General features: G+C 47.2%; 1 protein-coding gene across 2 annotated transcripts in view; it reads left to right on the top strand.

Moving 5' to 3' along the window:
* Positions 1–16,973, top strand: part of trpm7 (transient receptor potential cation channel, subfamily M, member 7) — a 31,707-nt gene that overhangs the window by 12,140 nt on the left and 2,594 nt on the right. Inside the window, exons 7-35 of one of the 2 annotated variants that reach the window (XM_049031415.1) lie at positions 354–525; positions 1,319–1,493; positions 2,168–2,291; positions 2,520–2,592; positions 4,014–4,114; positions 4,580–4,714; positions 4,815–4,868; positions 4,977–5,117; positions 5,261–5,392; positions 5,507–5,784; positions 6,220–6,448; positions 7,760–7,915; positions 8,473–8,616; positions 9,696–9,824; positions 9,972–10,223; positions 10,657–10,831; positions 10,956–11,082; positions 11,179–11,363; positions 11,504–11,636; positions 11,841–12,526; positions 13,966–14,060; positions 14,170–14,260; positions 14,376–14,458; positions 14,611–14,654; positions 15,081–15,106; positions 15,616–15,669; positions 15,862–15,909; positions 16,004–16,069; positions 16,166–16,449. In XM_049031415.1, the coding sequence (XP_048887372.1) occupies positions 354–525; positions 1,319–1,493; positions 2,168–2,291; positions 2,520–2,592; positions 4,014–4,114; positions 4,580–4,714; positions 4,815–4,868; positions 4,977–5,117; positions 5,261–5,392; positions 5,507–5,784; positions 6,220–6,448; positions 7,760–7,915; positions 8,473–8,616; positions 9,696–9,824; positions 9,972–10,223; positions 10,657–10,831; positions 10,956–11,082; positions 11,179–11,363; positions 11,504–11,636; positions 11,841–12,526; positions 13,966–14,060; positions 14,170–14,260; positions 14,376–14,458; positions 14,611–14,654; positions 15,081–15,106; positions 15,616–15,669; positions 15,862–15,909; positions 16,004–16,069; positions 16,166–16,449 (4,392 nt within the window). Of the gene's footprint in view, positions 1–353; positions 526–1,318; positions 1,494–2,167; positions 2,292–2,519; positions 2,593–4,013; positions 4,115–4,579; positions 4,715–4,814; positions 4,869–4,976; positions 5,118–5,260; positions 5,393–5,506; positions 5,785–6,219; positions 6,449–7,759; positions 7,916–8,472; positions 8,617–9,695; positions 9,825–9,971; positions 10,224–10,656; positions 10,832–10,955; positions 11,083–11,178; positions 11,364–11,503; positions 11,637–11,840; positions 12,869–13,965; positions 14,061–14,169; positions 14,261–14,375; positions 14,459–14,610; positions 14,655–15,080; positions 15,107–15,615; positions 15,670–15,861; positions 15,910–16,003; positions 16,070–16,165; positions 16,450–16,973 lie in introns of both variants that reach the window. The other variant, XM_049031414.1, reaches the window with a different exon arrangement.

The following is a 16,973-nucleotide window of genomic DNA, read 5'->3' as shown; positions in this document are numbered from 1 at the left end:
TCAGAGGGAAGTGGGGGAGCGCAAGCACTGATTAAGCTGCATGCTTACATAGCAGTTTGTAACTGAGCTGAGATCAGCTCCGAGAAGCGCTTCGGTTTCGGGCAAGTTTATCTGAGATATCGCTCCTTGCCTCTCCTTCGAAGGTGGAGGTGAGGTGTGATCCGGTATTAGGGGTGGGGGCGCGGGGATAGTAGGGGTCATCTGAAGCAGAACAAGCAGTGGGGGGGGGGGGTGTTTCTGTCAGGCCCAAGGGAAGTAAATGTCCAAATGGTCATTTGTAATTTCTGTTTTCCATTGTGTGTAATTACTGAGCTCCACTTACCCCCTCCCCGGGGCCTCTGTTCGACACCCAGGTGGTCGCCGCATATCAAACGCTGCTGAACCCCTTGAGCAAGCTGAACGTCCTCAACAACCTGCACTCACATTTCGTCCTGGTGGACGACGGTACGGTCGGCAAATATGGCGCCGAGGTCAAACTGAGGCGGGAGCTGGAGAAGCACATCAACCTGCAGAAGATACATGCCAGTAAGTCCGTGCTGCTACTGGGGCCTGCCTTCCGGACATAATGAAATGAGGCTTTATTCGGCGCAACATCACAGTGCTTCTCTTCACGTACCCCATGATGCTCTCCTTTGAGACATGCGCACACACACACACACATATAATGGTTGAGAGCAAAGCTTGGGGTCCAAGCGCAGGGTCAACCCTCTTAGCTGGCCCCTCTGCTCTTCCCTGCTGAGGACGGGATTTGAGCCAGTGACCTTCGGAGGCCCAGCGAGTTGCACTGGGGTGGGGGTATTTGGGGGGTGGGTTCTGGGCCTATCGCAGACAGCACAGGGCACAAATCAGCAGCATGCCTGGAACAACCTCACTCAGACAATTATACAGTAATATTTGAGGGACATCAATTAACCGAAATGCACGAACTCTGGAAGTCTGTGTGACTGTGTGATATGGGGAACCCTCCCACCCCTGCAGGTATGAGGCAATAGCGCTACCAGCTGAGACATATTATCCTTTTTTTTTTTATAATATCTGAGTTTGGTTATTCCCCAGCTTGCGTAACGCATCCGCGTAAATTACCCTCTGTGGTGCGCTAGGTGTGCTGAAGTCGTGATTTATAATGATGGCTTTAAACACAGCCCGGTCACACTGAGCTGACCTAGTTTTCCCACAATGGATGGTTACGGAGGCCAAGCAGAGGTCCGCTGCGGCGATTTCCTCATTACACATTGTCTCCGGGGGGGCTTGGCGTTCCTTCCTTCTGCCTTTCTGTGTTCTAACGGCGCCGTGCTGTCCTGCCTGCGTCTCCCATCAGGGATCGGTCAGGGCGTGCCAGTAGTGGCCCTGATCTTCGAGGGCGGACCCAACGTCATCCTGACGGTGCTGGAGTACCTGCAGGAGAGCCCGCCCGTGCCCGTGGTGGTGTGCGAGGGCACGGGCCGCGCCGCAGACATCCTGGCCTACGTCCACAAGCAGACGGAGGAAGGCGGGTGAGGCTGGCCGAGCCAGGCATAAGCAGGCACCTTCATGTTAGTGCGGTCGCTTCTGTGCCTGTTGTGTCTGGTTTGACCCAATGATGGTCTGCCAGAGCAGGATTGTGGTGATCTGGGGTTAATTCCAGGGAAGCACAGGTCTCGGTTTCTCGGCCTACCCAGAATGGCAGACATGCACCTTGCCTCAGCCTTGGCCTGTGAAGTTGGGAACAAGCTTGGGTCTGAGCGGAACAAGACCTGGTTTCGAACCCAGAACCTTGCCGTAGTACATTTCTCCCCACTTCTGGTCCTGGAGCGCCATTTTGCAAAATGGTTTCCAGATTTTCCTGCTCAGACACACTTTTTCAGCTCACCAGCTGATTGCCAGGTTTAATAGTGTGTGTTTGAAAGTTAAATGAGTCGCCGTCTGGCCCTGCAGAACTGGAATTGGGAAACCTTGTGATGGTAGCAGAGTCACCGTGCCATGCACATATTTTTATATGGGTCTCCGCTCTGAATAAATTCCCTTCAGGTCATATGTCAATTCACATATATTAGCATTTTTTATATCAAGTAAAAAAAAGTCTTATGATTGACATCAAGTAGACTCCATAACGATGAACTAGGGAAGATATCAGTAATTAATTGTGACAGAAAAGTGATGTTTTACCTTTTCTCTTTTGACCAATCAGGCGCCTGCCTGAAGGGGTTGAAACCGAAATTATTGCAACTATAAAAAAGACCTTCAACTTTGGGCAATGTGATGCGATCCACCTCTTCCAGAAGCTAATGGAATGCATGAAGAGCAAAGATCTGGTGAGATGTGTGCCTGGTGTAGCTGTGAAGGATAAACAGGCAGTAGATGACTGGATGGATGTCAAATGGTCGTCTTGAGCTTAGGAACAAATGCAGGGGAGTTAATTACAAGCTTGGTCTTGGGCAAAATTTATATCGTTAAATAATTTATTAAATGTATTAAAAGTAAGAATGTGTTCACTCTGCATGGAGATTTTTTTAACTGTTCCCTGTTGTTGTGAAACAAAGATAACCGTCTTTCACATTGGATCTGAGGATCACCAGGACATCGACGTCGCCATCCTCACAGCCTTGCTGAAAGGTACTTCCAGCTCTTCCCTGGAGGGGACCTTATGGCCATCTTATGTTGTATTTAGCTGTTTTTTTTTTTTTAAAGTTCATTTAGATATTTTGGGGGATCTCTTACTCTCTCCCTGCTAAGATGTCATCAGACTGCTCTTCTCGCACACTCATGTCCTGAGCGGGTTTACTGAGATTGGGGCTGTAGCGGTGGAAGGGACAAAGAAGCGATTTACAGATATTCATATGTGTTCCCGAAATTAAGAAGCTGAATATTCGCACTAAATTACCACAATGCAGGTTTTTGGGTTTGAAAGGAAGCTCTGCTGACTCGTCATTCAGGCTTTGGTGTAGCTAACAGTCTTGCAGACAGATGATGTCATTTTTGTTGTGTGAAAGTATTTATGGCTTTAGGGGTTAGGACTAGATCTAAATCCGGATGACGAGGTTTGGGAATGGGCCACCCGTTGGAGTCTCGTCAGACCGTCCTAAGCCTGTGACGAACAGGTCAAATCAGTTTGTCAATCTAAAACCCATATTGAAAACTGCTGTTTTATTTTTAATTTTTTCTTTTTTAAGATCTTGCGACTGTTCTCAAGCCACTATTTACTATTTATAGTATATGAGACCGCTGTGCTTTCCACTGAACCTAAAGCCATTAAAATCTGTCCTAATCTTCTTCCATTTCATCGTATCAAAATATAAGTGAATGTTGTTTGATTTTATTAAACAGAGCCCTGTATTTTAGTGACTGTTAGAAGGTTCAGTGTAGATGAGCTGTTTCTGCTTGCTGGGTTACATGGTCATAATGTTTTACATTGTGTGCCGATGCCTTTGCGTAGTAAATTGCCTGTGATGTCACTTGCTTAGGAATGGAGGTCAGCTATGACAGCATCTGTCTTCAGGCTTAATGACGGCATGACACGCAAGATGTCAGACCCAAAAATGAGAAACCCAAGCCCGCCTGCCCATCCTTCCCGTCCCCTGTCCCCTCCCCCCCCCCCCCCCCCCCCCCCCCCCGCTGCCCCACTCTTACAGGCAACGCACTACAAAAGAATAGTGTGATGGCTCATGGGATTTTTACTTACACAAAAAATGTTCTGAGGGTAGAAGGAAAAATGATTAGTTCACAAAGAACCAATCGGATTATAGAGTAGGTGGGTCCAAGCAACTAAAGGAGGCAGCACCAACCGATCAGATGTCTTGGTCCCGCCTCCTCTAGTTGCTTGGACCCACTTCCTCTACAATCTGATTCAGAGTGATAACCAATCACTTTTTTCCTTCTGTTGTAAGACTCCTTCTGCAGTAAGACTCCCACAAGCAGCGTGATGAGAAACCCTTCAGTCTTATTTTCTGGGTGTTCTACTGAATTCTAATTGACGTTTTGTACAGTGTGTGACTTTCTGCCTGCGTGCCTGTCTGTCTGACTGTCCGTCCGTCCAGGTACCAACACCTCTGCCTTTGACCAGCTTGTCCTCACCTTGGCCTGGGACCGGGTGGACATTGCCAAAAACCATGTGTTTGTATATGGGCAGCAGTTACTGGTAGGTAAACAGAAGCAAATGGTCCTGGTAACACCCTGGATAAGGTCTCCTGCCAAATGAATGAAAGTGAGAAACGTTAATAATTAGGGTATTATTATCAGTGACTCATTGTATGTTTATCATAACCTAACTGACTTTACTGCTCATCAGCTAAACAGTCTCCAGTTACACAGTCAAAAATTCGCCTCAGATTCCTGTAATCTTTCAAGGGATGCTGGATTATTGTACAGGGTTATATGCTACTGTGATCATTAATTTGTGATCCAATATTATGCCTTATCCCACAAATTGGGAGAAGGGGTTCTGGCTGGTGTTGGAGGATCTGCTAGTTTACCCATCTGAGCATATTTATGTGTGCCTACATGTTTGTATTGAGTGGTGACCTGAACTTCTGTGTGTGCTGATTGAATGTGTGTGTGTGTGTGTGTGTGTGTGTGTGTGTGTGTGTGCACACGCTCACCCTAGGTGGGCTCACTGGAGCAGGTAATGCTGGACGCGCTGGTGATGGACCGGGTCGACTTCGTGAAGCTGCTTATAGAGAATGGGGTCAGTATGCACCGGTTCCTCACCATCAGCCGGCTGGAAGAGCTCTACAACACGGTACGCTTATCCCTCCATGCTCGCAAAACCTCATCATAGGACGTCCTTCGAGGGCCTTTATTTACCAACCCTTTCTCTCTGTTTGCTGTCCTGATTATAGAAACAATCCCCAACCAATGCAACACTGTATCACCTTGTAAGGGATGTGAAGCAGGTAAGAAGGAACAGTGTTGTACACCTAACAATAGTGCTACTTTTTCTGTGCTCTGTAGACTGTATGTTTCTGTGATTTCTTGTTGATTAATGGCTTCTCTCACTGTAGGGTAACCTGCCACCAAATTACAAAATCACGCTGATTGACGTTGGCCTTGTCATTGAGTACCTGATGGGTGGGACCTACAGATGCAACTACACCAGGAAGAGGTTCAGAATTATTTACAACAACCTCCACGGAAGCACCCGGGTAAACCATTTAAACTAGCCATCTGTTTGGGTCTACAGTCCCCAAAAAGGAACAAATCATTCAAACATGTTTGGGGTGTGACATCCTTGATGTGATCTCAGTGCCTGTCCCTTCTAAAACTCGACCCTTTAACATCCTCTCAGCGAGGACGGCATTCATCCAGCAATGCATCACAGCTGCGAAAGAACCATGAGGCCTTCAGCATCCAAGCAGACAAGAAGGAGAAGACCCGTCACAATCACTTCATCAAAACCGCACAACCCTACAAACCCAAGGTGCTCCAAGGAGCTCGGCCTTTAAGCATTATACACCTGAAATTGTCCTTGGGTGATTTTAATTGGCTGCTTTGCTTGCTGCCTTAATTGGTTGGAATTCTTGGTCTGAAACAGCCAGAATCCACGACGGAGCAGTCAAAGAAGAAGACCCGCGAGGAGATTGTGGACATCGACGACCCAGAGATGCGGCGCTTCCCTTATCCCTTCAACGAGCTCCTTGTGTGGGCTGTACTCATGAAGCGGCAGAAGATGTCGCTCTTCTTCTGGCAGCACGGTGAGGAGTCCATGGCGAAGGCTCTGGTGGCCTGCAAGCTGTGCCGCTCCTTGAGTTACGAGGCCAAGAAGAGCGACGTGGTGGACGACACGTCCGAGGAGCTCAAGGAATACTCAAAGTGAGTGCAATTAGTCGACATTTGCTTAAAAATCATGGTGATCAAAATTGTATTTGACACATGATGTATGTACAAGAGAGTGGCGACAAGGTTCCGCATTGAGGGGAAACTAGGGAGGGGGCACCGAAGAATCAGCAGTTGACTAGCTTGGAAAATCGTCTGCAAGTTGAGGAATATTTTTGTAAATGTGTAAGTATCTGTGGATTGTGGTGACGAGGTGATCAGTGATCATGGTTAGGTGATCTAGCTGTGAGAGGGTGTTCGGATGCTCATGAAGTCATATCAACTTCTGGGTGCCCTTTTCAGATGCTGCTGTAAGATGGATGGATGTGTGTGTGTGTGGGGGGGGTATCGAGATGGGGGTGAACATTTTATGGCATTGGTTCCCGAGATCTGTCTGGCTCCTGAAAGCACTGATTTTGGTTCTGGATTCAGTGAATTTGGCACGCTGGCGGTGGACCTGCTGGAGCAGTCCTTCAGGCAGGATGAGACGATGGCCATGAAACTGCTGACCTACGAGCTGAAGAACTGGAGTAACTCGACCTGTCTGAAGCTGGCGGTGTCCTCCAGGTTAAGGCCCTTTGTGGCCCACACCTGTACTCAGATGCTGCTGTCTGATATGTGGATGGGCCGGCTGAACATGCGGAAGAATTCCTGGTACAAGGTGATATTGCGTTCTGGCTGTCTTTCTTTAATTCCGTCATTCCCTTTGTTTGCTTATACTTTGTTTTTATTATGTTTATGATGTTTTTATTCACACTGGGCCCTCCATCACTGCAATGTTGCAAATTATCTATATTTATCCAGGGATTAATTGCTTGTATGCCACTGGCTATGTAATAGAAAAACAAACTAACATCCACATGCCTTCAAATGTCATCATTCAAGGATGAGTGATTACCAGTTCTGACAGTTTTCTGTTTTTTTTTTTTTTTTAGTTAGTAGCTATAGATTTCATAGTGGTTGATTTTCTTCTTCCTGTGTCTTTTTTTTATTCTGTTGTACTGTGTCATTGCCTTAGGTGTTTGTGTTTGTAGCATAGATACACTGGCCTGTCCAGAACAAATACGATTATTAGCATGTGGCACTTAACTAGCTAGATTAACATCAAGCTTCGGCTAGCCAGCAATCTAAAACATAATATGTGACTGGAATACTTGATGCGCAAAACATTTATAAGTACTTATTCATGAACTAACTTCATGACACTGTGGGTGATGTAAATGGAATTGAATTGCTCATAGGCAAGAAAAATATCTTGAGGATAGACAAGGAAACTTTGCAGTTGTCAATGAGGCTGTGTTTCTGTGACAGTCAGTATAATTGGTTGATTTTAGGCAGGGGAAATTCTAGGGTTTGACCCTTAGGGGGGACCTAACCCCCAGGAATTACAGGGAAAAAATTGCTTAAATGAATTGAGAGACAAAGGGCGCTTTTCCACTGCAGTAGGTACCTTACTTTTGGTCCTTCAAGAAGTACCAAAAGTACGATGCTTCAAGGTGTTGATTTTCCACTGGTGTAAAAATTTGTAACGACACTGAGTGACATCACAATGCAAGGTGGGGTATTTTGTACTGAATTCAAAAAGTAGTTGCAGTATATTATAGGGCCGGAAGATGTGGGATATTAATACCCACATCACATGTTACGGTTATGGAATTCTTGTATTACTAAAAAAGTACCCCAGTCGTTTAGTACTTCTGGCACAGTTACTCAGTGGAAAACAGAAATTGCCAAAAGTATGGTACTTGGTGCAGTGGAAAAGCACCCAAAGAACTGGGTGATGGAAGCCCCCTAAAATAAGGTCTAGCATCACCTATGGTTTTAGGAAAAAAAAAATAGTGCTGGAAGAGAATACATTAAAGCAGGTTTTATATGATTGTGTGAAATGTAGGTATATAACATATTCGACTTTATGATGAAGACCCAGACACGTCATGTCCATTAACACCATTTGCCCAATTCTGTCCTTCAGGTGATCTTGAGCATTTTGGTTCCACCAGCCATCCTCTTGCTGGAGTACAAAACCAAGGCAGAGATGTCCCACATCCCTCAGTCGCAGGATGCCCACCAGATGACCATGGAGGACAGTGAACACAACTTCCAGAATGTAGCTGACGACATCCAAATGGTCAGCCTTCAACTTCCATCAGTCTATCAGTTGGTTTATTATTTTTTTTTTTCTGGTTCAAATTAGTGAATTGTCGCAATGTGTGCTTGTTTTCACAGGATTCATGATTTTCAGAGAAAGTCCACGGCGTTATTGTAAATCAATTAGCCATGTGTCTTGGTACGGGATGGCATATGAAAATTGACATAGGGAGCATTGATAAAGAGGTTTAATAGGACCGGCTTTTTATTTCTAGGCTGACGAGGAACAGGGTAGGCTTGCAGTTAAATGCACATGCACTGCTACATGCTGAACGGTGGATGGTAAAGTCATGTATGTCGTTTACACTATAGGAACTAGGGCAGATGGAGTAGACTTTTATCAAAGGTTTCCTGATTCGACTGGTACCTCCTGAGACTGACAGTGTCTTCAGACAGTATAAATAACGCAACAATTAGTGTTTGCATGGCTAGGAGTTCAGCGCCTTTGCCAGCGTTTCCTGAACTGTGTTGAAGTATCACTACCGCCGTTATTAAGCAGCAGCTACTTACTTCTTTTTGCTCTCAACGACTTTTAAGGACGTTTTCAAGGAAGCCAGAATCAACGACAACGTGGAAGTGAAGAGTGAGCCGGAGGTGCACGTGCGCCCCCGCAGGCTGCCCATCACCAGGAAGTTCTATGCGTTCTACCACGCCCCCATTGTGAAGTTCTGGTTTAACGCGGTACGTGGGAGCCGGTATGCACTAGGGAAAGTGCTCCCGTCCTCCGCTCCCAGCCAGAGTGCATACATGCTCTCGCAGTGAGACGATTTTGGCCGCAGGCACATTTCCAGGCCTTCTTGGCCCCCCCATTTCATTTGCATTTCCCAGGGGAAAGCTTGGTTCCCATCCCAGGCGTGCATGGTGCTGACGGAGAGAGCAGATACTATCGCAGATCACATAATCAGAGGGCACGGCACCCGCATTAAAAGCTGGCGAATTACCCCAAGCCCCCGCTCCGGAACCTCCTAAAGCAGCGCCACACTTGGTCACACACGCCGCTGATAATAATTTCGTACTTGGCAGCTTTTGTGTGTGTGTGTTTCCGTTGCTTAATGGTCAAACACCGGCACCCACCACTGTTTTTTTTTTTATCCCTCCGAGGGCTTGTCGCTTTCAAGATTAACTGATTTGGGTGGGTTGAGAGTGAGTGCCCAGAAGGTGGGTAATAGATTTCTTCATAAGGCTGTCTGGGAAGACATTTCAGTAAATGGAACAGTTCTGGAAGTGTGTATTTTATTGGTCATATACTGTCATAGTTGGCAGATAGAGTGAGTGTGTGTGTGTGTGAGCTGCCTGGTTGACTGGCATCCCGTGGGTAATCTAAAGTCGCCAGTTCACCCTGCTGTATAGGACATACAAACTCCGCCCACACAGGCCAGGGGTGTGATTCACACCTCTGATCCAGGAGGTGGGAGGCTATGGTGCCACCTATTGAACCACCACTGCTGTTTACTTTCCTGGGAGGTATGTCCTGCTCAAAGAAGAACGATGATTTACTCTGCCATGCAAGCCGAAATATCGAACGGCTTTGCAGGGCTGTAGCGCATGACATGGGTGCATTAAAAGAATTCCTACATGGAGCCCATGCAGCTGACATCGGGGTGAAATGGATAAATAAAATAGATAAAGGGAAAAGCACAGAATGATGTTTAAACGAACATTATTTCACACAGTGTTTAATACTTCCATTCACTGAGACTGTAGTCTCTTGCCTTTCCCTGGGCCTTCCTGAGCGAGTCATTTCCCATTTTGCCATTCAGCTGGCGTTCCTGGGCTTCCTGATGCTGTACTCTTTCGTGGTTCTGGTCCGGATGCCAGCATGGCCCTTGCCACAGGAGTGGATTGTCATCGGCTACATATTCACCTTGGGTGTGGAGAAGATCCGTGAGGTACGTATGGGGCCCTCTCACAGCCTGCAACATGCTTAGTTTTAGACTTGGATGAAAGTTTTAAAATATGTGTCATGAAATCCGATATGTTATGAAATCTGACATTCGATATATTAAGAAACATAAAATCTGATTTTTTTTTTGTAGATGTTTATGTCAGAAGCTGGAAAAATAAGTCAAAAGATTAAAGTGTGGTTCAGTGAATATTTTAACATATCGGACACCCTCGCTATCCTCACATTCTTCGTGGGGTTCGGATTAAGATTTGGATCAGATGAAACTTTCACAACGGGAAGGCTCGTCTATTGCCTGAATATCATTTTTTGGTATGTGAGGCTCCTCGATATCTTGACTGTTAACCAGCAAGCTGGACCCTATGTCATGATGATTGCTAAAATGGTGAGTGAGAGAATCTGTCCTCTGTGCAAACATCTCCGCATGTGCCGAATGACTTGACACCTCAGACTCTTCCCATTGAGCATGCTAGCGCAACATTTGCGACAATACTTCCTTTTAGTTACATCTAGTTCAGTAAAAATGTTTTTCTTAACACTACAGTGACTCTTGCATCGTTCAATGCCATTGAAAAAGAATTCTGCCTGCATTGTGTCATACATTGTGCTAAAAACAAGTGCTGTATTGTACCATCTCAATTATGATTGTGCAATTAATGAGTAATTAACATGTGTGACAGTAAAAGTACATTCATCTTGTAACTAATGACCTTGTAATGGCATTGTAAACCGCAATACAAGTGTGTGTGTTTTTTAAATGGCCTTTGTTCACAGTAACTTGTAACTTAGACCTCAATCTGTCTGTGATGTCGTTGCAGGTTGCCAATATGTTTTACATAGTTGTCATCATGGCAGTGGTCCTCCTTAGCTATGGCGTTCCTCGAAAAGCCATCTTGTACCCAAATGAAAATGCATCGTGGACCCTAGCTAAGGACGTCGTCTTCCAGCCGTACTGGATGATGTATGGTGAAGTGTATGCTTATGAAATTGATGGTAAGGGCCACCCAAGTTTGGTGAATATGAAAGCAAATGCCTTTGAGATGTTAGCAGTGATGGGAATGCAAATTAATATAAATATCAAGTTCAGCTATTTCATTTTCATTGGCTTTCCCCTCAGTCTGTGCAAACAACTCTGAAGTGAAACACCTGTGTGCGTCAGGGGTGTGGCTGACACAACTACTGCAAGCTGTCTACCTCTTTGTTCAATATATTCTCATGGTGAATCTTCTCATCGCTTTCTTCAAGTAAGCGTCTCCGTTTCAGACAGTCTGGTTCGGTCTGCCCGCGCAGTCAGTGTCCGACGGCCGAGCACCAAGTGCGCTTCTGCTCTGTCCTTGCAGCAATGTGTACTTCCAGATGAAGTCCATGTCCAACCTGGTGTGGAAGTACCAGCGTTACCACTTCGTCTTGGCGTACCACGAGAGGCCGGTGCTCCCCCCACCGCTCATCTTACTCAGTCACCTGGCTGCTCTCTTCTCCTGCATCTGCAGGAAGCGGAAGAAAGACAGTGGAACCTATGGCCCAAGTATGGGCGATGTCCGTCTCTGTGGACATGCATGGGGGCCCATAAGGCCGTTTTGAGTCAATTTTTTTCAATTCTAACGGGACATTCTTGTTGTCTAATTTTTATTACTCCTCCCCCCCCCACCTCTTCCCCTGCCTCAGAGCTTTTTCTAACAGAAGAAGATCAAAAAAAGTTGCACGACTTTGAAGAGCAGTGTGTGGAGATGTACTTCCAAGAAAAGGATGACCAGTTTCACTCCAAGAGTGAGGAACGGATCCGGGTGACCTCGGATAGGTGTGTCTTCCTGAAGCTGCCTTTCGGAAAGCAGGACCGTACGGCATTTCCTTCTGGGAACTATGCAAAGAATTCATGTATCTGTTGACAGTGTTGTGGTGTTAAAAACACTCTGTGTTTGTGTGGTGGAGAGACGTTGATTCTTATTCATATTTCTGAGATTGTGTCAGTGACACCTTTGATTTATTTTGACGTTCTTTTCAGGGTTGAAACCATGTGCATTCAGCTGAAGGAAGTTGGCAACAGGGTGAACTTTATAAAACGCTCTCTTCACACACTAGACTCTCAGATTGGCCACCTGCAAGACCTGTCTGCCCTCACGGTGGACACGCTGAAGGCTTTGACTGCCCAGAGGGCCTCAGAGGTCAGCAAAGTCCACAATGAGATCAGCCGGGAGCTCAGCGTGTCCAAGAACCTCGGGCCCAACCTGGTGGACGTGGGAACGCAGCCGAAGTCCTTTGCTTGCATGAAGCACAGCATAGGGGCTTACCTCGGGTCATCGTTCGTGCAGGGCGGCGGCAAAATTCCTGACTCCCTGTTCAGTTGCGGAGTTCGGGAAATGGCTGAGCGGGGTTCGGGGCCTGACCTCCACCCGAGGAACACGGACTGCCTGGAGGATGGTTCCTCGCAAAGCGTTTTAGGCAAGAGTGGGATGTCTCACCCTGACCTGCAGCTGGGGGGGCACTCCATCGATGGGGACAGGCTGGCCCTTCCCGAAGAGTCCGGGGGTGTCCCCCCGTCCCATAGCCCACCTGACATCCCCTCTCCGACCGCACGGTTTTTTGTCAGCACTCCATCTCAGCCAGATGGCCCTGTCGGTGATTCCACAGATGAGGGGCACCTGGACGTCCCACCCGGGAGCCCTACCGTCGAATTTGGGGCGTTTGTTGGTAAGTGTCCGAACAGGAAATGCATGTTCCCCAGCATTGTTATCATTACGACTGCCCCCGATTCTGCTGCTGCTGCTGCTCCACCTCCTCCTTCCCCTCGGGAGCTGCGTGCTAAGGGGGGGGGGTACATCAACGAGGCATTCTGCAATGATGAGGCCACCGCCTATGGGGGTTCTGCATCCCGGGAGGAGAGGAGCAGCCCCTTACCGGGCTGTGACCTGGCCTCGGCCATCCGGCCCAAGAAGACCCTCCAGGATGGAGGGAGACCCGCTGAGAACACAAAGCATAGCCGCTGCGGTAAAGGAATCCTACAGAAGCTCCGGGCCTCGGCCAGAGTGAGAGGTTTGGCTCTGACCTCTCCGAACTGCGTGTGTGGCTGCAGGTCACCTGCTCCTCTTCGGTGGTGAACAGATCGCACTGCGGAATGAGGTCACCTCCTCTACTCCTCCTGCCTTGCATCACAAAACTGTTTGCTCAAGCTGTCTGGCTTTGTGTGGAGGGTGCTGGGATTAATCACATGTTCATTTTTGTTCCTATTTAATGTCATTTATTTTTCAACTTTTAATGTCAATCTTTCACGCAACGCTCTGTAATGTAAGTCATGGGTAAATTTGTAGTAACTATGGACTGAGACGTGCAGCCCCATGTAAAAATGGAAAAACTTAAGACATTCATAAAGGGCGACATAAATCTTTTTTTTTATTATTTTATTGTTTTGAATATGCCAGTAAATGTTTGGGAGCAGTTGTAGCGTGTATGAACGGCCGAATGTCCAGATCCAGAGGGATTGTTTCAGGTGGGGGTGTCAAACACGCTTCCTGGTGAAGCTTTTTATTTGGCTTCATCAGTTTTCCATCTAGTTTGGATGGTTGGAAAAGGAACATAAGCAGTTAATGTTGGGTGGGAGGTGGGGTTAGGGGTTGCTGGACTGAGAAGCTGCTGGCTCACAGGTTTGTGTTTGGCACTTCCGCACATCTTAAGGAGAGCAGGCCGAGAGCTCGAGTAAAGAATAGCAGGTCGGCGCCCAGCCAAACTGGGAAAAGCAGAGAGGAGCCGTTCTGCTTACAGATCAGCACACATTTTAGCCTGGTGATATAACCACCTGCTCTGTCCCTCCCCGTCCTCTTCCGCTTGTCAGGACCGTGCTGTGTTTAAAAACATTTGGTGATAGTGGCTGACTTTCCCCCCTGCTTTGTTTTTTTAGTAAATCTCACATGTACACGTGTAGAGGGTGGTGGATTTCACACACGACAGGTGTGGGCGGTTTGATTCCACTGGCATTGTTCAAAATCCTGATCTGAGGTCTGTCACCGTGTTGTATCCTCTGCTCTTTGTTTTGGGTTCGATCCTGTTTTGTTTTTAAAAAACATTTCTGATCAGCTGGTGCCCCAACCCGCTCTCTAGCAGCACCACTGACTTGTCTCTCCCTGACGGCCAAGGTCACAAAGATAACTTGGAGCCTCAGAGATCATTCTCGAAAGACGTCAATCCTGGAAATAGGCAATTCACTCCATACAAGAGGATCAATGAAATGGTCAGCTTTATTTAGTAATTTGTATTTTGTTTATATATAAAATCACATATACATACACACACACACACACACACACACACACCTTCTTATGTATTTTTCCGTCCTTTAGGGTCAACTAGAAGGTCAGATGAGGACCGTGAATTCATATGCTGGATTCACAGAGTTTGATAGGAGTCCTGAATCTCTCCGTCCTGAAATGGGTTTGTGTGACTCATTACTGCCCCCTTCAGTTGGAAGCCCAAGAGTGTGAATGACAGGAATTGCATCAGGGATGTTCCTTATGGGTGTGGCTCATTTTTTGTCCGCCGCACACAGGTTCAGCACAGAACAGGAAGGAAGGCAGTCGAGTATCCGCTGAAGATATCTTCCACGAGGACCTGAGGGCCTCCTCAGTGTTGGTAAGCTTCAGCTCGCCCATCAGGACCCCAGTAAGGGTCGCGGCAACATGCCCCGTGTGACCCCGTGTGACCCCGTGTGACCCCGTGCTCACGTTTCCTGTCGTCGTTTTTTTTTTCTCCTCCCCTTCTTCCCTTCCCGCCCTAATATGCAGGAGCAGGTGCAGGTACAAGGCAAATCAGGCCAAGCCAGCGGTCTGTAAGTACTCTGATGCCACCTCACCTGACACATGAAATGCATCCTGTCCGCGAGACGGTCAGCGTCGCCCCTCAAAATTGTGCGAAGCCACCAGCACCCGGCTGTCCCCCGCAGGATGAGGGCGAACGGCCCTTAAGCCACGTGCAGCTATTACAGCGTTTAGTGTGATACTTACCGCCATTTCCCCCCCCCCCCCACTCCATTCTATTTGGAATCAGGAACTCATCTCTTCCTCAGAGAGCATGGAGCATGCCAGGCTCCAGAATTAGCATTTTTTTTTTTCCATAGAATTACAGGATTTGTAGTGTTTGCCGCAGTTGTAGACGGCTCGACGGAAGTTTGATCTCGTTCGAAAACCGAAACGGAAGAAGCTTGTTTGTGTACTGGTCTGTTTTAATGCTGAATTCTGACTGTCCTTCCTTGCAGAGCTCCTGGAGAGGACCTCCTAAATGGTAAGATGTTATGTGTCTTGTTTGAAATATGTTCTTTCGTGGCCTAAACAGCCAGAACCAAAGAGTGTTTGGTCGGTCGTGGACCGCCCTCGGGCCGGGCTATCACTGGCCACCGTTCTCTCTTGTTTTCCTCTCGGCTGCTAACTTTCGCCCAGCCGGAAGCTTCCTCTGATCGGCACAGTTAAAATCCTCTTTAGTGCAATGACATTCCTGCCGCAGAGGTGGCTCGCTGTCTTCGGTTAACCTGTTCTATTTCTGGAGACTGGCCTTTGGGCCTTGCGGTACCGTTAGCCTGCGAGGTGGTTTCGAGTGGAGGTCTTCTGGACCTGAGTGGGGAAGCTGGTGTTCCATGCTTGACTGAATTACACACCTGGTGAATCTGCGCCAGGAATAAATGGCCGACTAGCGGTACATGGCTCATGTTATCGCTTTCTCGTCAACGTTCAGCAGTTTATGGCCGAGGATGGTATTTTAATAGTGTAACGTTTCGCTGTGTTATGTAATTACAGCCCCAGCAGGCCTCTATGCCTCAAGACACACGCATCTGGCAGGCAGGAAGGACTGTAAGTGAATAAATTCGTCTCTTTTGCACACAGCAACACGTGTAAAACAGCATGTTATGTAGAAGTGTTTTGAAGCGCATTGTGCCACCTAGTGGCGACTTCTGCTGCAGTCTTCAGCTGGCCAGCATGAGAGGCGTGAGAAGCTCAGCAGTCATCGGATGTTTGCATTTGTTTTATTTTGCTGTTGTGCAGCCATTGGTTCCCCCTTCAAGCCTATGGACACAAGTTACCAATATTCAGGTGAGGGAGCCAATGAATTATTTCATGACTTTTACTTTTAATTCCCTCTGGCGGTACTCTTAAAAAAATACACCCCTGTCTCTGTGTCCTCCAGCTGTGGAGCGCAATAACCTGATGAGATTGTCTCAGAGCATTTCATTCACCCCTGTGCCCCCAAGAGGTATGTCCTAGTCCTACCCTTGGTTCGCCATTTAGGTCCCCCGTCTGCCCAGTCTCACTGTTCTGTGGTGTGCCTCCTCCCCCCCCCCGCCCACAGGAGAGCCCATCACAGTGTACCGGCTGGAGGAGAGCTCCCCAAACACCATCAACAATAGTATGTCCTCTTGGTCCCAGAGGGGACTGTGTGCAAAGATAGAGTTCCTCAGTAAAGAAGAGATGGGTGGTGGCCTGCGGAGGGCGCTCAAGGTGCTCTGCACGTGGTCTGAGTATGACATCCTCAAACCAGGCCACCTGTACATCGTCAAGTCTTTCCTGCCAGAGGTGGTCAACACCTGGCAGAGCGTCTACAAGGAAGACACTGTGCTGCACCTGTGTCTCAGGGTAGGTGACAGTGCGCCCTGCACATCGCCATGACGGTCTGCGTCTGCCTGCGGTCAAACACATGTATTCGGTTTTCTCTGCATCGTTCCAATTGGCCTCATTTTCACATTTTAAAATACAAGAATCGATACTGCTTGACCCCTCATCTGGAGAAATGGAACAGAATGATGGAGTTTCTGAAATTTACTTTGGGAATATTTCTGATCCGTTATGTTTTGATTTATTTTCTGTATTGATGCTTCTGTTAGAAATTCGTGAAATTATTGGTGGATTTTCTAGTATTTTATTCATGTAGAAAAATGTTTCCATAATATCAAAGAATCTTCCCTGTCCTCCCTCTGACTTATTCATAAAGGATCTGCTGTTTCTTCCACATTTTGTGATTTGGAATATGCTATTTTTAAGTCTCGTCCTCACGGAACTGTTCTAATTCACTTTGCACTTTAAAAAACAAAACCGCAGCAACAGCAAATGTACCTCATCTTCATGAATGTCGAGGAGCTGTGCTTTGTAGTCGTGACCAA

This window comes from Brienomyrus brachyistius, chromosome 11 (assembly GCF_023856365.1).
Source record: "Brienomyrus brachyistius isolate T26 chromosome 11, BBRACH_0.4, whole genome shotgun sequence".
Lineage (NCBI taxonomy): Eukaryota > Metazoa > Chordata > Actinopteri > Osteoglossiformes > Mormyridae > Brienomyrus > Brienomyrus brachyistius.
Note: the sequence above shows the minus strand (reverse complement) of the source record. Positions and strands in the feature narration are given on the sequence as shown.